Source organism: Brassica napus, chromosome C3 (assembly GCF_020379485.1).
Source record: "Brassica napus cultivar Da-Ae chromosome C3, Da-Ae, whole genome shotgun sequence".
NCBI classification, from domain to species: domain Eukaryota; kingdom Viridiplantae; phylum Streptophyta; class Magnoliopsida; order Brassicales; family Brassicaceae; genus Brassica; species Brassica napus.
The window spans coordinates 65,167,411-65,185,931 of record NC_063446.1 but is presented as its reverse complement, the minus strand read 5'-3'; the positions used below and the strand labels follow the sequence as shown (position 1 = coordinate 65,185,931).

The 18,521-nt window shown below is 38.6% G+C and overlaps 1 protein-coding gene and 1 non-coding gene across 2 annotated transcripts; one reads left to right on the top strand and one right to left on the bottom strand.

The window, feature by feature from the left end:
• Positions 1-3,309: 3,309 nt before the first annotated feature.
• On the top strand, positions 3,310-5,632 carry LOC106432148 (endonuclease 3). Its single transcript, XM_013872990.3, has 10 exons — positions 3,310-3,350; positions 3,454-3,568; positions 3,661-3,841; positions 3,934-4,029; positions 4,129-4,184; positions 4,294-4,377; positions 4,553-4,645; positions 4,736-4,803; positions 4,884-4,957; positions 5,320-5,632. Exons 2-10 carry the CDS (start codon positions 3,455-3,457, stop codon positions 5,436-5,438), a joined length of 885 nt encoding a protein of 294 aa, XP_013728444.1. The 5' UTR covers positions 3,310-3,350; position 3,454; the 3' UTR covers positions 5,439-5,632.
• Positions 5,633-13,173: 7,541 nt separating this feature from the next.
• Positions 13,174-13,280, bottom strand: LOC125584672. The gene has a single exon (XR_007321582.1). It is a non-coding gene; the product is annotated as a small nucleolar RNA R71 (small nucleolar RNA).
• Between the last annotated feature and the right edge of the window lie 5,241 nt (positions 13,281-18,521).

Genomic DNA, 18,521 nt, shown 5'->3' with positions numbered 1-18,521 from the left:
GTTAGAATCAATAGGTCTTCAAATCGTTCATTTTAAAAAATTGAAACCCTTTTTATTGGATGATCATAATACTTCTCAAAAATCGAAATTCTTGATCAATGGAGGAACAATATCACACCCTCTAATTGTTTCCGCTAGCCCAACATATTTTCCCTGAGAACCTGTAAATACTTCTGCTACGAAAAAAGGTTGTGATAAGAATTGCTCAATCTTTCGTGCTCTTGCGACGGTTGACGCCTGGCGGCATTCCAGCCTTCCTTCTCCTTTCAGGACCTATCCTAAACAGAATCTAGTACAGTCCGTCCCCATTAACCGCTCGGACATCGACCCAGGAAGAATCTATTCGAAATTTATGGATAACCCATGATCAACTTCCTTTCGTAGTACCCTACCCCCAGGGGAAGTCGAATTCCCGCTGCCTCCTTGAAAGAGAGATGTCCTGAACCACTAGACGATGGGGGCATACATCAGTTTACCCCCTTCTATCTGAATGATGGGTCTCAACGCCGGGAGCTCGTATGAGAGTTGGTCTGACTGCCTTAACTATGGCAGAATATTTCCGAGATGTTAATGAGCAAGACGTACTGAAAGGAACAATATTTTTTTTAAGTATCATATTTTGTATTGTTTCTCTCAGATTGATGTTTTTTTTTGTTCTCGCAAAGATAAAGTAAAAATCATGATGATAACATCTAGAATATCATTCTTTTTGCGATTTTTTTTGAAATTGACCTAAATATCAAGTACATATTTATTGGTTTATTTACTAAATAAAAATCATATAATAAGTAGAGAAACTAGAATAAGATTTTATTTTTTTTCTTTTATATAAGAAAGATAATTGTTGTAAGAGAAACATAACAAAAGCAAACACAAACCTTGCAACCAAGTAAAATGAATAAAAAAGTTAAATAAAATTTAGAAAAAAAACTATTAACCACTTTGTCCCTCTAAGAAACAAGAGAAGGTGACTATTATCCTAACAGAACTTAAGTACATATATATTTGTTGTCTACAGATATTGCAATACGTTGAGTATTAGCATGAACCTGGCAATACATTTGCTACAAAACACACTGATTAATATAATAAACTAATCCTTTTTTCCCGTACGCAGTACGGGTGGAACACTAGTATTTTTGATTTTATGAGATACACATTTAGCTTTCTCGGTTTTGTTTTTAATTTGATTTTTTTTCTTTTAATTAATTTTTCTTTTTAATCTATGTGGCAAGATGTTATTGGTCTACTGACTTCTGCTTTAGTATATAGAGGATAACATCTGAGCAGGAGTCTAACTTCTGTAAATACTTTAAAAATAAGTCACAAGGGCTTTAAAGTAAACTCCCATCAGACCCATAACCATATCTACTAACTTCAAATCAGACCCTGAAGTGGTGTGCACTGTTTGGTCAACTGTCTTCATGAATCATGATGGCCTCTCCCCTGGTGATTCGTTCTTGGTATTTCACCTCTCATGTTGCTATAAGGTTATCTATCTTCAGTCAGATCTCATGGCAATGCGAGAAGTTGTTAAGTTTCCTTTAGTTCAATTTGTGATTGCTTCAGAATATTGACTCTTTGGCTATGACTTTAATGTGTGATTGATTCTGCGGATTTGAAGGGCCAGTCCTATTACTGGAACTATCAGAAGCTTCATCAGTTTCTGCTTGTATTCTCTGTGTGTTAGTGGTTTTGTCTAGCTCCTTGCTAATGTTGATAGTTGCTGAGATTTTAGGTTAATGGAGGTTCAAGTGGGATTGTGAAATTTGAAATTCAGATGGCTAAACATAAGGATTGAGAGTATTTGTCAGCAGGTTTTGTTCTTAAGCTTCAGTTTATTGATAACTTCCATCTTTTCATTTGTTGTCAATCTTCCAAATCTCTTCTGAATGTTAAGAATGTCACATCAAATTCAAAGAAATGATCAAGTATAGCTTATTTCATGTACATAATTATTTGTGATCTCTCTGATAATGCTATTTTCAATCCTCAGAGCTACTTTGAAGAAACTTAGCTGCAGTGAAGAAACTTCTACCTGAATCTGTTTGCTTGTGGCCTGATGAGATTAAACACCATTGGCAATTGCTATGAGCCTTTGCGTTATGCTGACAAAACTGACTAGATGCAACTACGAGTATTGTCTTCAGCTTTTGCCAAACATAAGCTTGCTGAGTCATGAAAGTAAGAAAATGATATCAATGACAACACCATACTCAAGTGTAATGTTTTTTTTTTTGAAAGAAAGGCTACTCAAGTGTAATGTTAGTAAGTTATAAGCGATGCTTTTGTTCTTAGTTTAACTCGAAAAAGTAGTATTTGAAAACTTCAACTATCAAGCATCTAGAGCAACACCATGAGCGTGACTTAATCTCAGACACTTGAAACTGAAAACAAACGGTTTGTTACTTGTTTTGCTCTTCAAAATTTCATATTGCTGGTAAAATTATAGTTGGAATAGTGAAATATACATTTGCTAGAAGCAACGAGAGAGCATGCAACGTGAATAAACATTTGCAATAATGGTGTTTTAGTCCCATCTATCACTGTATCACCCCATCTTTATTAGCAACAGTAATGATTTTTCATCATAGCATGATTATTGGAAAGTTCTTAAAGTGGAGTTATTAGCGGAATATAAGAACCCGTCTCTTAACTTTTAACTAAAAAAGCTAAGAACCGGCTCTTAAAATTTTTTAAGAACCGGTTCTTAGTTTTTTTAGTTAAAAGTTAAAAGACAGGTTTTTATATTCCGCTAAGAATCTCACATTAAGAACCCCGCAATAATCATGTTCTTAGAGCATGTTTATCCGGAGTCCGTAGTGAGGTTCTTAGTGTGTGAACCCCCACAAAACTCTTAAGGATCGGTTACAAAAACTACTAATTAAGAACCGATTTTAGTGAGTTTCTTACACTGTTCGCGAACCCCACTAACTCGTGGCAGCCCGCAATTGGTTTGATTTTTAATTTTTTTTTTTTGTTTTTAGACAAAAAAAAAACCTAAGAAACCCATTGAGTTCCTTAGGAATAAACATGCTCTTAGTCTTTTGTAGATAAGATTTCCACAGATATTGTCCCTTTTCTCGTTCAATTCCCAACTTTTTTTTCATTAATTTAAGCAAATATTATGTTTTCTAGACAGTTCGACGTACTTAAAAAGCTAATTATTTATGAATAGTGGTTGGAAAAAACAAAGTGCAACGTTATCTGCGTGCGAGTGTCATTTGAATATCTTTTTTTAGTTTCCCAACGGTTAAATATTTACATACTCTGGCATATATATGTATGATATCTCCATCAATGGGAAATATAGAGTAAAGAAAATCAAACAAAAGAAGACTTTGTGAGAGGTAAGAAACTCCTTGTGCTTGTACATAATACACTAAAACCTCTTCTTCTCTGTCTCTAGATTTGAAATGAAAACGTTCAGAATGGGTTTTCTTTTTTTGTCAGAATGGGTTTAACTTTGAGAATGTGGGTTGCAAGTCTGCTCCTCCTTACACATCTTCTTCATGGAGCTCTCTGTTGGGGAGACGATGGTCATTACGCTGTCTGCAAAATAGCTCAGGTGAAACAGAATGATCTCTGTGATTAGATATATAGATCTGAGAACTATAGTGAACTGTTTTGTTAATATGGGGAGAGAAACCAACTTTGTAGGGATATTTTGAGGAAGAAACTGTAGTTGCAGTGAAGAAACTTCTGCCAGCGTATGCAGATGGTGAACTAGCAGCTGTTTGCTCATGGCCTGATGAAATCAAACGCCTCCCTCAGTGGAAATGGACTGCAGCTTTGCATTTTGCTGATACACCTGATGACAAATGCAACTATGACTATTCTCGTTGGTTTCTTTTTCTTGCAAATGTTAATTCATATGTTTCTGTCTGACATTGGCAATAAATTGTAAGATTCTTCTTGTCTTTTTATGTGAAGGGGACTGCCCTAATGACTGGTGTGTGACAGGAGCAATCTTCAATTACACAAACCAACTGATGTCAGCTTCTAAAGACTCACAGAGTATTGTCCACTGTGAGTGAGAATTTTAGTGTTATGTTTCAGTTTATACATGTGTCATATAGGTTACATGGAACTTACTGTTACTACTTTTTTTTTTTTTGCACTTTGCAGATAACTTGACAGAAGCTCTCATGTTCTTATCACATTATATGGGAGATATCCATCAGGTTAATCAATTGAGGCTACTCTATTCACATTGCACCTGTGATTAGTGTAAAGTAGTAATTGCACAGAGTATGGCTAGTCCCTAATGTGGATTTTGGTTTCTGTTCACAGCCCTTGCATGAAGGTTTTCTTGGAGATCTAGGTGGTAACAAAGTAAAAGTCAACTGGTACAATCAAGAAACTAATTTGCACCGTGTAAGTGTTTTCTTGTCAATCATCTTGATGCTAACACATTATATATTTCATGTTTGTCGTGAGTCTTGGAAGCGAAAGGATCTAAACTTTGGATGTTGCAAAGATCGAAAATAGTATATGCTATAATCTTCTAATGATCCTAATCCTATATAAAAGCATCACTTTGATTTTGAAGGTTTGGGATGACATGATAATCGAGTCTGCTCTAGAGAAATATTACAATTCAAGCCTTTCAGTCATGATTCATGCCCTTCAAGACAAACTCAAGGTACGGTCTTACATTGCCTCGTTCTAAGCAGTTCCAAGATATAACTTAACTCACAGTGATTGTTTGTCTTTAACTGCCGTCTTAACATAGTACGGCTGGTCAAATGATGTTTGGTCGTGGGGGTCATGTCAACTTAACCAAACAGCCTGCCCAAATCCGTAGGCATCCTTATTTTTAGCTGTCATATTCTTTCTAGATCATTGTTAATGGTTATTCTGTGCGTTTTTGGTGTTGTCAGATATGCCTCTGAAAGCATTGATCTTGCCTGCAAGTATGCTTACACAAACGCTACCGCAGGGACTACTTTAGGAGGTATACTTACTCTTTGAGCATTGAAACGATCTTTCATATCATCTTGCTTAGAACCGTCTTTTAACATGTACAAGTGATCGAACAAGATCCAAATCTAAAAACAAAAAATTTAAGAATTTTTTTAGATAAATACATAAATTAGTTAGGTTCTAGAATTTTATATAAATTCAGTGCTTATGCTTTCAAAAGAACATTAGACATGTATAGATGGAGTTATTTTATTTTGTTAAACTACATTATTAATTTGTTAAATATTCTGTTAATATTTTTTGGAACAGAACTTAGAAATAATTTAAGACCGCTGATGTTAGCTTTCTAATATGCAATGATGTTCTGATTTTATCTCAAATTTCTTTCCGAAGATTACTACTTCCTCTCTCGGCTGCCCGTTGTAGAGAAGAGAATTGCACAAGGCGGGATTCGCTTGGCAGCGACTCTAAACCGAATCTTTTCTGTGAAACCGAAGCTCGCTACCGCATGAAACTAAGACCGATTAGGCCTTATTATCCTATTATCTTTTCATAAGCATGCACGCCTCCTAGCTCAGAGCTTCTCATGTAATGGTAGTATTAAAGTTATGTTATGCGTGCTACGTACTGTTCTGAGTTTCAGTTATAATAATTAGTAACCTAAGCTCTCATGTAATGATAGTTAAGGTTATGTTATCCGCTGCTATTGTTCTGAGCTTTAAAAGATATCAAATGGTAAACGAAAATATCCTCATTTACGTAGAATAAGAAAATAGTAGAAGCAAATGCTATTAGCATGCATCAAGTAACTTGCAAAAAACTGCATATTTCAGTGAAGTACAAACCTTGAACACAAGTTGTGATGGTGGTATATAGATATAGATAGGTATCTGCTGTTTAACATCGAAAAGAAGAAGAAACAGAACCAAGGCCAACTTGCCGAACACCAAATCAATATTTGGGATTAAATCTGGTTTCATCTACAAACATTATGTTGCTTCTTCACGTAAGTGTTGCTAGTTATTAGATGGTTATCCCGGTTTATGATTATGGTTAAGAATTGGTTTAGTGGTATTAGATGGTTATCCTCGGTTTATGATTATGGTTAAGAGTTGGTTTTAGTTTCCCTTAGCTAACCAACATATATATATTGAACCATGTAACAAACTTTGTTTTTCAAGAAGTTTATTTCATTTCATTCAATACTTTATGTATGATAAATGTGATTCTAGTTTTCACAATCTTTATGAATTTTAGGAGCAGATTATTTATGCAAAAAAAGTTGAACTTAATCACTACAACAAGAAAACATCGTAATTCTGACGGACATTCTAACGGGAAATGAGATCCTCGGAATATACTGAGGAAATCCAAATTTGGGTTTCCTCGGAATATACCAATGAAATACCGAGGAAGTCATATTCCTCGGAAAACACCGACGAATATCCGAAGATATATTATAGCCGTTGGAGAGCCGTTGGGGATTTTAACAATTCCGAGGAAATTCCGAGGAAAGAGCCGTTGCCGTCGGTATTCCGTCGGAATTTCCTCGGTACTGTCGGCAGCATTTCATCTATAAATACCCGCACCCCCAACCTCTTCATTCACTCCATTTCTTCATCCTCTCACATACTATATTTACACACGAATTTGATTGAAAAAAGCATGTCTTCTTCAAATTATTATCGTTCTTGGATCGATCGACCTCATTTGGATCCGAACACGAGATTGCTTACGGAAGAATACCAACGAGGTATAACCGAATTCATGGGGTTAGTTCAACGACAACAGGAAGCAGAAACATGTATGTTAAGATGTCCTTGCTCTAATTGTAAAAAAAGAAAGATTATTAAAGAGTGGGATGTTTGGACTTATCTATATTTGAATGGGTTTACACGAAGTTACAAAATTTGGTATCATCATGGAGAAACTGATTATGAATATGGTAGTACTAGCGAACCTCAGCCTGCGGTTAGGTTAGAAGAACCAATTAGAATGGATGTAGATTATGGTGTAGGTACTGACCAGATGGTAAATGATCATTTTAGAGGGGAAGATTTACCCAATGCAGAAGCTATGAGATTTTATGATATGTTGGATGCTGGAAAGCAACCCTTGTACGAAGGTTGCAGAGATGGTCATTCAGCTTTATCATCTGCAACAAGACTGATGGGCATTAAAACAGATTATAATTTGGCTGAAGACTGTGTGGATGCGATTGCTGATTTTGTAAAAGGTATTCTACCTGAGGATAATGTAGCCCCTGGTTCATACTACGAGGTTCAGAAACTGGTAGCTGGTCTTGGTTTATCGTATCAGGTAATAGATGTATGCAGCGATAACTGGATGATTTATTGGAGGGCGGATGAAGAGCGGGTTACATGCAAATTTTGTGGAAAGACTCGTTATAAAGATACGAGTGGAAGAGTTCCAGTGCCATTTAAAAGGATGTGGTATTTGCCTTTGACGGAAAGGTTGCAGAGGTTGTATCAGTCTGAACGCACAGCGCAACCAATGAGATGGCATGCAGAGCATTCAACAAATAGTGAGATTAGACATCCTTCAGATGCAAAAGCGTGGAAGCATTTCCAATCAAAATATCCTGACTTTGCGTATGAGAGAAAAAAATGTCTACCTTGGATTATGTACTGATGGTTTTAGCCCGTTTGGCAAGAGTGGAAGATAGTATTCTCCATGGCCAGTCATTCTTACACCATACAACTTACCGCCAAACTTGTGCTTGCGACGAGAGTTTTTGTTTCTCTCCATTCTCGTTCCCGGACCAGAGCATCCTAAGAGATCACTTGATGTGTTTCTTCAGCCACTAATATATAAGTTGCAACAACTATGGGCTCAAGGTGCTGAAAGATACGATGTTTCATGTAAAGAAAACTTTCAAATGCGGGCAGTACTTATGTGGACAATAAGTGATTTTCCAGCATATGGTATGTTATCTGGATGGACAACGCATGGAAGGCTATCATGTCCATATTGTCAAGATGACACAGATGCTTTCCAACTAAAGAACGGAAGGAAAACGTGTTGGTTTGACTGTCACAGACGATTTCTACCACCTGATCATCCATACCACAGGAGTAAGACTTCGTTTACGAAGAACAAGCATGTGTTTGATGGTCCATCAGAGGAAGTTAGTGGGAAAGATTCGTTGAAGCAGTTTAGATATTTTGATGCAGAAAGGACGCCGGATGTAGGTGGACATGAAAACATTCGAGTCAGTGCGGTTGGAGAGCTACATAACTGGCACAAAAATAGTATTTTCTGGGATCTGCCATACTGGAAGGGTCATCTGCTGAGGCATAATTTAGATGTCATGCATATTGAGAAGAACTTTTTTTGACAATCTCATGAACACGATCCTTAACTTTCAAGGTAAAACAAAGGATAATTTGAAGTCAAGACTGGATTTAGTCGATATATGTGCTCGTTCAGAGTTTCATGTTGATGAGAATGGTAGGGCTCATTTTTCCATATACCGACTTGATGCAGAGGGAAAAGAAGCGTTCTTTGATTGGATTTCAAACGATGTGGAATTTCCAGACGGTTACACATCTAATTTGCGTAACTATGTCGACAGAAAAGAAGAAAAGTTTATCGGCTTGAAGAGTCACGATTGCCATGTAATGATGCAGCGCCTCCTTCCGTTTGCCTTCAAGGAACTATTACCACGGAATGTTCATGAAGCAATTGCAGAGATTAGTGCTTTCTTCCGCGATTTATGCACGAGATCAGTGACTCTTGAAGGTATTAAAAATTTGAAGACTAACATAGCCGTGATTCAGTGCAACCTTGAGAAGATATTTCCTCCATCATTTTTTGATGCTATGGAGCATCTTGTTATTCACCTGGCAAGAGAATTGGAACTTGGTGGTCCTGTGTAATATAGATGGATGTATTTGTATGAGCGGTATATGTACCATTTGAAGAAGATGGTGAAAAATTATAGTAGGGTGGAAGGTTCTATAATCGCACAGATGATAAATTCAGAAACTTCAAACTTTGCCGAGTTCTACTTTCCAGCAGAAGTGCAGACCAAAAAAAGAAGACCTGCTCGGCATGATGATAGAGGCGAACCGGCAACATATCATGTTACGGTTCCAGACATCTTCACAGATGTTGGACGACTTAGCGGAAAACCAAAGGACCGTCGACTTACTGAGCAGGAGCGCAGTCATTTGCAAACATATTTGCTCACCAACTGCGAAGATGTTCTTCAATATGAGAGGTAAATAAATTAGCTTACAAATTTTTAGTTTAACAAGTTGAAATTTGAATCTTAATTAATTATATTATTGTCAACATATGTACATGATTTTCATGGCAGAAAAGCGGTTTGAATATAGATACGTCACAGAGGAGGAACTTGAAGAACTGAAGCAGAGAGAATTTTCTGGATGGATGCTTACTTATGTGAGTGCTTTACACAAATTAAAATATTATTTATCACATATTTATACTAATTCACATATATTGATATAACATATATATGTGCTATTAATAGGAGTCTGCTGGTATGACCAGAGGTGAAATATTTGACGATTGGATACGCGAGATGGTGCGTGGAGAAGAGTATGTTGTGAAGTCATATCCGATATTTTGTACTCGAGGATATGCATTCACAACTCAAAAGAGGAGACGTTCGAGTACGACTTATGATGCTGGCGTTTGTTCTGCATCTGGAGATGATGTATACTACGGAAACATACGGGAGATTATGGAAATCAAGTATCCGGGCATGGTTGGATTGCGCTGTACTGTTTTCTATTGTGATTGGTACGACAACACTCCAGATCGAGGTGTGAGAACAGATGCATTTGGTGTTACATCAGTACATTCGAGGCGAAAGTTGCAATATTATGATCCTTTCATTCTTGCTTCTCAAGCCGATCAGGTAATTAAATATACATATATCAATTATTCATAATGATTCATCATCATGTGTATTAATAACACTTATTTACAAATTAAATAATTTTTTTAATGTTACAGGTTTGTTACATCAAGTACCCCCGAGTTAGGAACATAGATGATCCATGGGTCACTGTTACATCACTCAACCCGAGAGGCCGAGTTCAGGGAAGTTCAGAGCTGGAAGACCCACTACAACCAAGCACATCCGGTAACTTAAGTGCAGCAGAAGATTTAGCTGCAGTTGGCCTTGTAGTCAATTTAACCGACTTGGGAGAGGAAGCCGTCGTTCACGTAGAGGATGAACAAGATATTGGAGAGTTTCACCAAGATCCAGATTCAGATTCATCTGGTGATGATGACTCGGAAACAGAGTAGCATCGCTTTTTTTTTTTTAGTATAATACCGAGGAAATTCCGAGGGATAATAGGATTTAGGGATATCCTCGGAATTTCCTCAGAATAGTCCGAGACTATTCCGACGATTTAAGGCTTTTCTTTTAGGGTTTCTGTTTCCTCGGAAAAGCCTCGGAATATTCTGAGGAAATTCCGAGGAAATCCAAGTGTTCCTCGGAATTTCCTCGGAATAGTCCGAGTGAATTCCGAGGAAGTAGGGTTTTTAAACCGAAAACAACGTTTTGCGGTTTGAATAACACTTATATAGCCCTTATTAAGTGTCTTAGACTGATTATGAAGTCAAAAATTTGTTCCTTACCCTATAATAAACACTTTTACGATTGTATGAACGAAATCCTCACAACATAAGAGAAACACTTATACACTTTAACGAACGGTAAAGGGAATACTTACAATTCGTTTTGAAATTTTGTTATTTCATAGTTTATGATCATTTATACAAAGATTCCTCAATGGTATGTGATATCTTGCATATTTACATTGTTTCATCCATTTATTCATGTGCATTTTCATCATATAGATTAGGATTTAGCCATGTCTAGGTTGCATTTTGCATACATATGTCTCTATTAGGTATTGGAGTACCACACGGAGTTCTTGGAGACATTTGGGTGCGTTTGGAGCTCAAAAGAGGTGATTAAGGTGACCATTGGACGAGCAATGCATGGGAGCGACCTACCGGAACGACGCCATGAACTCGCTCGCCATTTACGCTTCGGAGCGACCTCCTAGAGTGACAAGGCGAAGTCGCTCCAGCTCCTAGAGCGACCTCACCACAGCGACACCCAGAGGTCGCTCGGGTTGTGTCAATTTGAGAGTGACGAACAAGCCGAGAGCGACCTCCTAGAGCGACACCTTAAGGTCGCTCGCGTTTATGGTTTCTGAGCAAGCTGAGAGCGATGTCTTCAGAGCGACACAGCCAGGTCGCTCGCGAGGAGACGACCCGGGAGCGACGTCTTCGGAGCGACACAACCAGGTCGCTTGCGAAGAAACGACCCGGGAGCGACCTCTCGCAGCGACGTGCCGAGGTCGCTCCGCGTCTATTTGTTTGGCCGAATTCATGTTTTCTCAAGGGTCTTTTGGTCATTTCATTATGTATGTTTTACATTTTCTAAACCTATGTTTTAAGTACCTTTTGTAGCCACCAGTTAGAGATCTCTTTTCTGGAGAACAACTAGTAAAAACTTCTTTTGATTCAGATTTCATTGCTTTCATCTTGTGTTCTTGTTGATTTCTTATCTATTTCTGTACATGATTATTCTGAAATCCAATATGGGTTTAAGAGGAATCATGGAGATTAGTGAGTAATCACCTTTTGAATTCATGGGTTATGGAGATTAAGGGTGATTAGGTTAGTTCTATGATGTTTTAGTGTAGATCATTCTTGTTCCTTGCTAGTAGAGTATTCATAATGCATCTTCTGAGTTGGCCACTCAAAAGTTGATCTTTAGACATTTTCCACCCACAAGGTGTTTGATGAAATGAATGAGACAACTCTCCAAAGCTTTTAACATACTTTACCAAAGACATTTGTTGTTAAAGGTGTTAAGATAGCCAATAGACTTGTTAGTAATGATTGCTTTCATATTATTCTACCAAAGACATTTGATGTTTGAGATATGTTAGCAAATGAGCATTTATCTAGACATAGAGCTTGCTTAGAATTGTGTCTAGACTTAAGGTCGATAGTTTGATTGATCATTTGTCATCCTTAGTTCGAAACTTGATCACCCATGGTCTAATCCCTATGCCCATGAGTTCTCTTTTCCCTTAGTCAAGAAAGTATCATTCTGTAATTGCTTTCTAGTATTAGTAGTAGTTTAAAACCCATCTAAATCATTGGTTGCACTTAGAATAAGTGAGTACTTGCATTCTCGGTGCTTTGATATCCCTCAGAACTGGTTCAACAATCATTTATACTACATCATTTGTCTTAGGAGCCTTGAAAACTCCTAACACCAAATTGGCGCCGTTGCCGAATTCTGAGTAGATTTAAACATTGAGATTTAAACATTGGCGCCTATGCCCATGAGTTCTCTTTTCCCTTAGTCAAGAAAGTATCATTCTGTAATTGCTTTCTAGTATTAGTAGTAGTTTAAAACCCATCTAAATCATTGGTTGCACTTAGAATAAGTGAGTACTTGCATTCTCGGTGCTTTGATATCCCTCAGAACTGGTTCAACAATCATTTATACTACATCATTTGTCTTAGGAGCCTTGAAAACTCCTAACACCAAATTGGCGCCGTTGCCGAATTCTGAGTAGATTTAAACATTGAGATTTAGTCACTTGCTTGAGACTAAGTCATTTTAATTTTCTTTTGTTACTGATTCTTCTTCTTCACCTAGCTTTCACTTTCAGGTATATGAACTTGAGGAGCAGGGGTCCATCAAAGCTAGTTCCAATAGTAGCAGACATCAGAGCTTTCGAGAGGGAGTGTGCTAGAGCTAGAAGAGGAGAAGAACAACAAGCCCACTTGCAGAGATTGGATATTGATATGGCAGATCAACCGCAAGGGGCAGAACACCAACCGCGGGCAGCTTGACCCATTGGTACTTATGACCGGCCCAACATTCATGGTCATAGACTGGGAATCCGAGCACCGGCTGTGGCAGCCAACAACTTTGAGGTCAAGTCAGGACTCCTCAACGTGATCGAGAACAACAAATATCATGGCTTGCCTTTAGAGGACCCATTCGATCACTTGGACAAGTTCGACAGCTACTGTGGGTTGTCAAAAACCAATGGTGTGTCTGAAGATGCCTTAAAGCTCAAGCTATTCCCTTTCTCTTTGGGGGATAAGGCACGTCAGTGGGAGAAGTCTCTACCTAGCGAATCTATCACTACTTGGGATGAGTGCAAGAGAGCATTCTTGGAGATATTCTTCTCATCCTCAAGAACTGCTAAGCTGAGAAATGATATCTCCAGTTTCCAACAGAAGAACTTGGAAGGATTCAGTGAAGCCTGGGAGAGATTCAAAGGCTATCAAACCAAATGCCCACATCATGGTTTCTCTAAGGAGAGCTTGCTCAGTACCTTTTACAGAGGTGCCATTCCTAAGTACAGAGCCAGATTGGATACAACTAGCAATGGGTTCTTCTTGGGAAGAACTGAAGATGATGCAGAAGAGCTTGTTGACAACATGGTGAAGAGTGATGCAGTCTACAGTGCAGATCACGACAGAGGCAGTAGGGGTGATGATAAGCAGACGAGGAAAGAGATCAAAGCTTTGGAAGACAAGATCGACCTACTCATTGCTGAAAAAGCCACCCAAGAGCAGCTGAAGTTTGTTGGTAACTCCAAGCAGGACGATCCACCTGTTGTCCATGAGGTTGAGGGTTTGGAAGGTCAGGAAGAGCTGTGTTTCATCAACAACAATGGTAGCTGGTACAAAAAAGAGCCCAACTTTCAGTACAACAACTACCAACAGAAATCCTACCCCAACAACCAACAGAGTGGTTATCCGCCTAGAAACAACCAGCAAGGCAGCTATCAACCTCAGCAAAACCCCTCATCTGGTTCCTCTGCTCCTCAAGAGAGCAGCACTGACACCCTGCTGAAACAAATTTTGGAGTCTCAGACTAGAAGTGAGAAGCATGTTGGTTATGAGTTGAAGAACCTTCATTCCAAGATTTATGGGAGCTACAATGAGCTCAACAACAAGTTCTCACATCTTGCTTCTACAGTCTAGAATTTAGAGAATCAGTTTGCTTCCATGAACACTCACCAGACTCGCCAGCAAGGATCTCTACCTGGAAAATCTGACCAAAACCCCAAGGAGGCCAAAGCTATCATCCTTAGGAGTGGTAATCAGTTACCTCCTACAACCCTCACCAGTGATGCTGAGAAACTAGGTGAGGAGGTGGCCATCAACTTAGATGATGAAGTGGTGATTGTTGATGAGAAAATCAATGATGAAATCTTGGAGAAGATTGTGAAAGCCAAAGGTAAAGGAAAGGTTGGGGAAGAGAAGAAAACAGTGAAAGATGGTGAAGTTCTTGCTCCAGCAAGTGAGAATTCTTTTGTTCCTCCTCCCAATGAACCCAAACTACCATTTCCTGGTAGATTCAAGAGGCAGCTGCTAGACAAGTACAAGGCTTTGTTTGAGAAGCAAATGAGTGAAGCTCAGGTTGCAATGCCCATCATCGATGCTTTCATATTGATTCCTCAATACAACAAGTTCCTGAAAGATGTTGTAGCTGCAAAAAAGAAGGAGATGGAAGCCATGATGATTCTTACCCATGAGTGCAGTGCCATCATCCAGAGGCTTGATGTTCCAGAGAAGTTAGAGGATCCAGGATGTTTCACACTACCTTGTGCTCTTGGACCTATGGTATTTGAGAAATGTCTCTGCGATTTGGGAGCTAGTGTCAGCTTGATGCCTTTGTCTGTTGCAAAGAATCTTGGATTCACTCAGTACAAGAAGTGTAGACTATCTCTGGTGTTAGCTGATCGTTCAGTGAAGTACCCTGTGGGCATCTTAGAGGACCTCCCTGTGAAGATTGGACGGTATGAGATACCTACAGATTTTGTGGTGCTTGAGATGGGTGAGGAGGCTCAAGACCCATTGATTCTTGGAAGGCCATTCTTAGCTACAACAGGAGTAATTGTTAATGTAAAAGAGGGCACGATTGATCTCCATTTGGGTAAAGGGCATGTTCTCCACTTTGACATCAAGGGGAAAATGAAGAAACCAACTGTGTTCGGGCAAGCCTTCCACATTGAAGAGATGGCCACTCCTGCTGATGAGCACCTTGAAGAGTTACCACCTGAGGACGACGAGGAGGGATCATCTCCCTCTACTAATTCCCCATAAAAGGTAACCCACTATTTTCCCTTGTATATACCATTTCGTTTTTGCATATTAGTTTTCTCTTTTTGGGTATCTCTCTCTCCTTGACAACACAGAGACTGTGTCATTTAAGTTTGGGGGATGTACCAAGTATTTGATCATGTTTGCTTTGATGTTGTTTCATTGAGTCATGCATTGCATACCTATTTGCATATAAAAAAAAATCATTTAGTTTGCATCATTTGCATTTGTAGGAGAGTCTAGAGCATATAGGTTGCATTCACTTGCACTGGGAGCAATGATTTTAAATGCCTTGTAAAGAACACTACTTTGCACCTGAGTAGCTTATGCACCTCTCAAAAAGACTTGTATGCTTCGAGCCTTGAAAACTCTTCCTGAAACTTGTTGATTGCTGAAACTCAACCTTTGAAGCCAACTACAACCTTGTTTGAATTGAACGAACTTAATGCTTCTTGCTTATGGTCCCTTGTGTACTGATTCATGGATATACACACTTGAGTTGTCACATCCTTTATGCCAATCTTTTTGACAAACTCGAGTGGTACACCATTCCCAAAACCTTTCCCTCATTTTGAGCTTTCATTATTTGATGAGTGAGACCTTTTTCGGAAAGCCTTACATGTGCATAATGTTGAGAGTATCGGGAACGACAATGCTTGGTCTTCATTCTTGCTAGATTAGGCACTCTATTGTCTAGCTATAAGTGGGGGTGAGTGTTGTGACTATGGTTTGGAAGCATGAAAAGTTCGAAGGAAAAGAATAGACTCTTTGTGTTTAAATGGATAATCTTATTGGAATTAATAGATAAACGTCTAGCTCGAGTTTATGAAAAGTCTTGACCCCCGAAAAAAAAAGGGATATAAAAGAGAAAAAAAAAAAAAAAATATATATATAAAAAAAAGAGAAAAAGAAAGAAAAGGGAGGCTAGCAAAGTTGTTTAGAGCTAAGATTTGTTTAGAAGTTGAGAAAATCCTTTATAGATTTCAAAGAAAAAGAGTTTTATGTGCAAAGTGTTCTTAGGATCTTTTGGTGAGAGATGGGAGTTGGGTTTGACATTGGGAAGTGATTGTGTAACTTGTATGTTTGGGAAAAGGGTAAAACAATGGAGATTGAGCATTGTATGCATGAGTTGGTTCATTTCTTAGATATATTTGTGCAATGTCAAGGCTACTTGTTTTGAGAGTAAACCACTTTAAAAGATCATGGATTTTGAACCTCTTGACCCACTTGAATAAAAATCTTCCCTTACTAAACCAAATGATTTGGACCAATTGACCATTTGCAAGAATTCACTTAATGTTTTATGCTTAATGAATGTGAGAGTTGGTTGATTTGAATGTGTGGATGTTTGATGATGAGTATAAGGGCAAAAGGAGTTGAGATAGGCCTAGAGAAGCTAGAGTGTAATAAGAGAGTGTGCTCAGGTTGGATTAGATGTTGAGTTGAGTGCTAGTTGTGTTTCTTTTGGCTATGAGCTCCCCACCATAAAACCTCTCTCCCTATGAGTTCTAGAAAGTTCACTTGTGGACAAGTAAAAGAACAAGTTTGGGGGAGTTGATATCTTGCATATTTACATTGTTTCATCCATTTATTCATGTGCATTTTCATCATATAGATTAGGATTTAGTCATGTCTAGGTTGCATTTTGCATACATATGTCTCTATTAGGTATTGGAGTACCACATGGAGTTCTTGGAGACATTTGGGTGCGTTTGGAGCTCAAAAGAGGTGATTAAGGTGACCATTGGACGAGCAATGCATGGGAGCGACCTACCGGAACGACGCCATGAACTCGCTCGCCATTTACGCTTCGGAGCGACCTCCTAGAGCGACAAGGAGAAGTCGCTCCAGCTCCTAGAGCGACCTCACCACAGCGACACCCAGAGGTCGCTCGGGTTGTGTCGATTTGAGAGTGACGAACAAGCCGAGAGCGACCTCCTAGAGCGACACCTTAAGGTCGCTCGCGTTTATGGTTTCTGAGCAAGCTGAGAGCGACGTCTTCAGAGCGACACAGCCAGGTCGCTCGCGAGGAGACGACCCGGGAGCGACGTCTTCGGAGCGACACAGCCAGGTCGCTCGCGAAGAAACGACCCGGGAGCGACCTCTCGCAGCGACGTGCCGAGGTCGCTCCGCGTCTATTTGTTTAACCGAATTCATGTTTTCTCAAGGGTCTTTTGGTCATTTCATTATGTATGTTTTACATTTTCTAAACCTATGTTTTAAGTACCTTTTGTAGCCACCAGTTAGAGATCTCTTTTCTGGAGAACAACTAGTAAAAACTTCTTTTGATTCAGATTTCATTGCTTTCATCTTGTGTTCTTGTTGATTTCTTATCTATTTCTCTACATGATTATTCTGAAATCCAATATGGGTTTAAGAGGAATCATGGAGATTAGTGAGTAATCACCTTTTGAATTCATGGGTTATGGAGATTAAGGGTGATTAGGTTAGTTCTAGGATGTTTTAGTTTAGATCATTCTTGTTCCTTGCTAGTAGAGTATTCATAATGCATCTTCTGAGTTGGCCACTCAAAAGTTGATCTTTAGACATTTTCCACCCACAAGGTGTTTGATGAAATGCATGAGACAACTCTCCAAAGTTTTTAACATACTTTACCAAAGACATTTGTTGTTAAAGGTGTTAAGATAGCCAATAGACTTGTTAGTAATGATTGCTTTCATATTATTCTACCAAAGACATTTGATGTTTGAGATATGTTAGCAAATGAGCATTTATCTAGACATAGAGCTTGCTTAGAATTGTGTCTAGGCTTAAGGTCGATAGTTTGATTGATCATTTGTCATCCTTAGTTCGAAACTTGATCACCCATGGTCTAATCCCTATGCCCATGAGTTCTCTTTTCCCTTAGTCAAGAAAGTATCATTCTGTAATTGCTTTCTAGTATTAGTAGTAGTTTAAAACTCTTCTAAATCATTGGTTGCACTTAGATTAAGTGAGTACTTGCATTCTCGGTGCTTTGATATCCCTCAGAACTGGTTCGACAATCATTTATACTACATCATTTGTCTTAGGAGCCTTGAAAACTCCTGACACCAGTATGCATTGCAATTGTATAAGAAATGATATAGGGCAAAAAAATTTGATGTTTTGAAACCCCAAACATGTGTTCCTCGGAATTTTCTCGGAATATTCCGAGGAAATTCCGAGGAACAATATAAACCAATAGAAATACATGCATAGAATATTTTTTTTCCTCGAATTAATGAAATATCCGAGGAAATTCCGACGGATATTTTAGTGTCCGTCGGAATTTCTTCGGAATATTTTCATTTAATCGGGCAAACCAGCCGCGAAATATTTCGCGAAAATTGAAATTGAAAATACCGAGAAAATTCCGACGGATAGTTTCTGTCGGACCCTAGGTTTTATAAAGACAAAACACTTCTTCTTCCCCATTTATCTCTTCTTCCTCTCCGGCT

What these genes read in the sequence shown, in the direction of transcription:
- LOC106432148 (XM_013872990.3), top strand. Translation starts at nt 3,455, where the DNA reads ATGGGTTTAACTTTGAGAATGTGGGTTGCAAGTCTGCTCCTCCTTACA. An exon ending in AAGAAACTAATTTGCACCGT is followed by an intron (nt 4,378 to 4,552) that starts GTAAGTGTTTTC and finishes TTGATTTTGAAG; the next exon opens with GTTTGGGATGACATGATAAT. An exon ending in CCCTTCAAGACAAACTCAAG is followed by an intron (nt 4,646 to 4,735) that starts GTACGGTCTTAC and finishes GTCTTAACATAG; the next exon opens with TACGGCTGGTCAAATGATGT.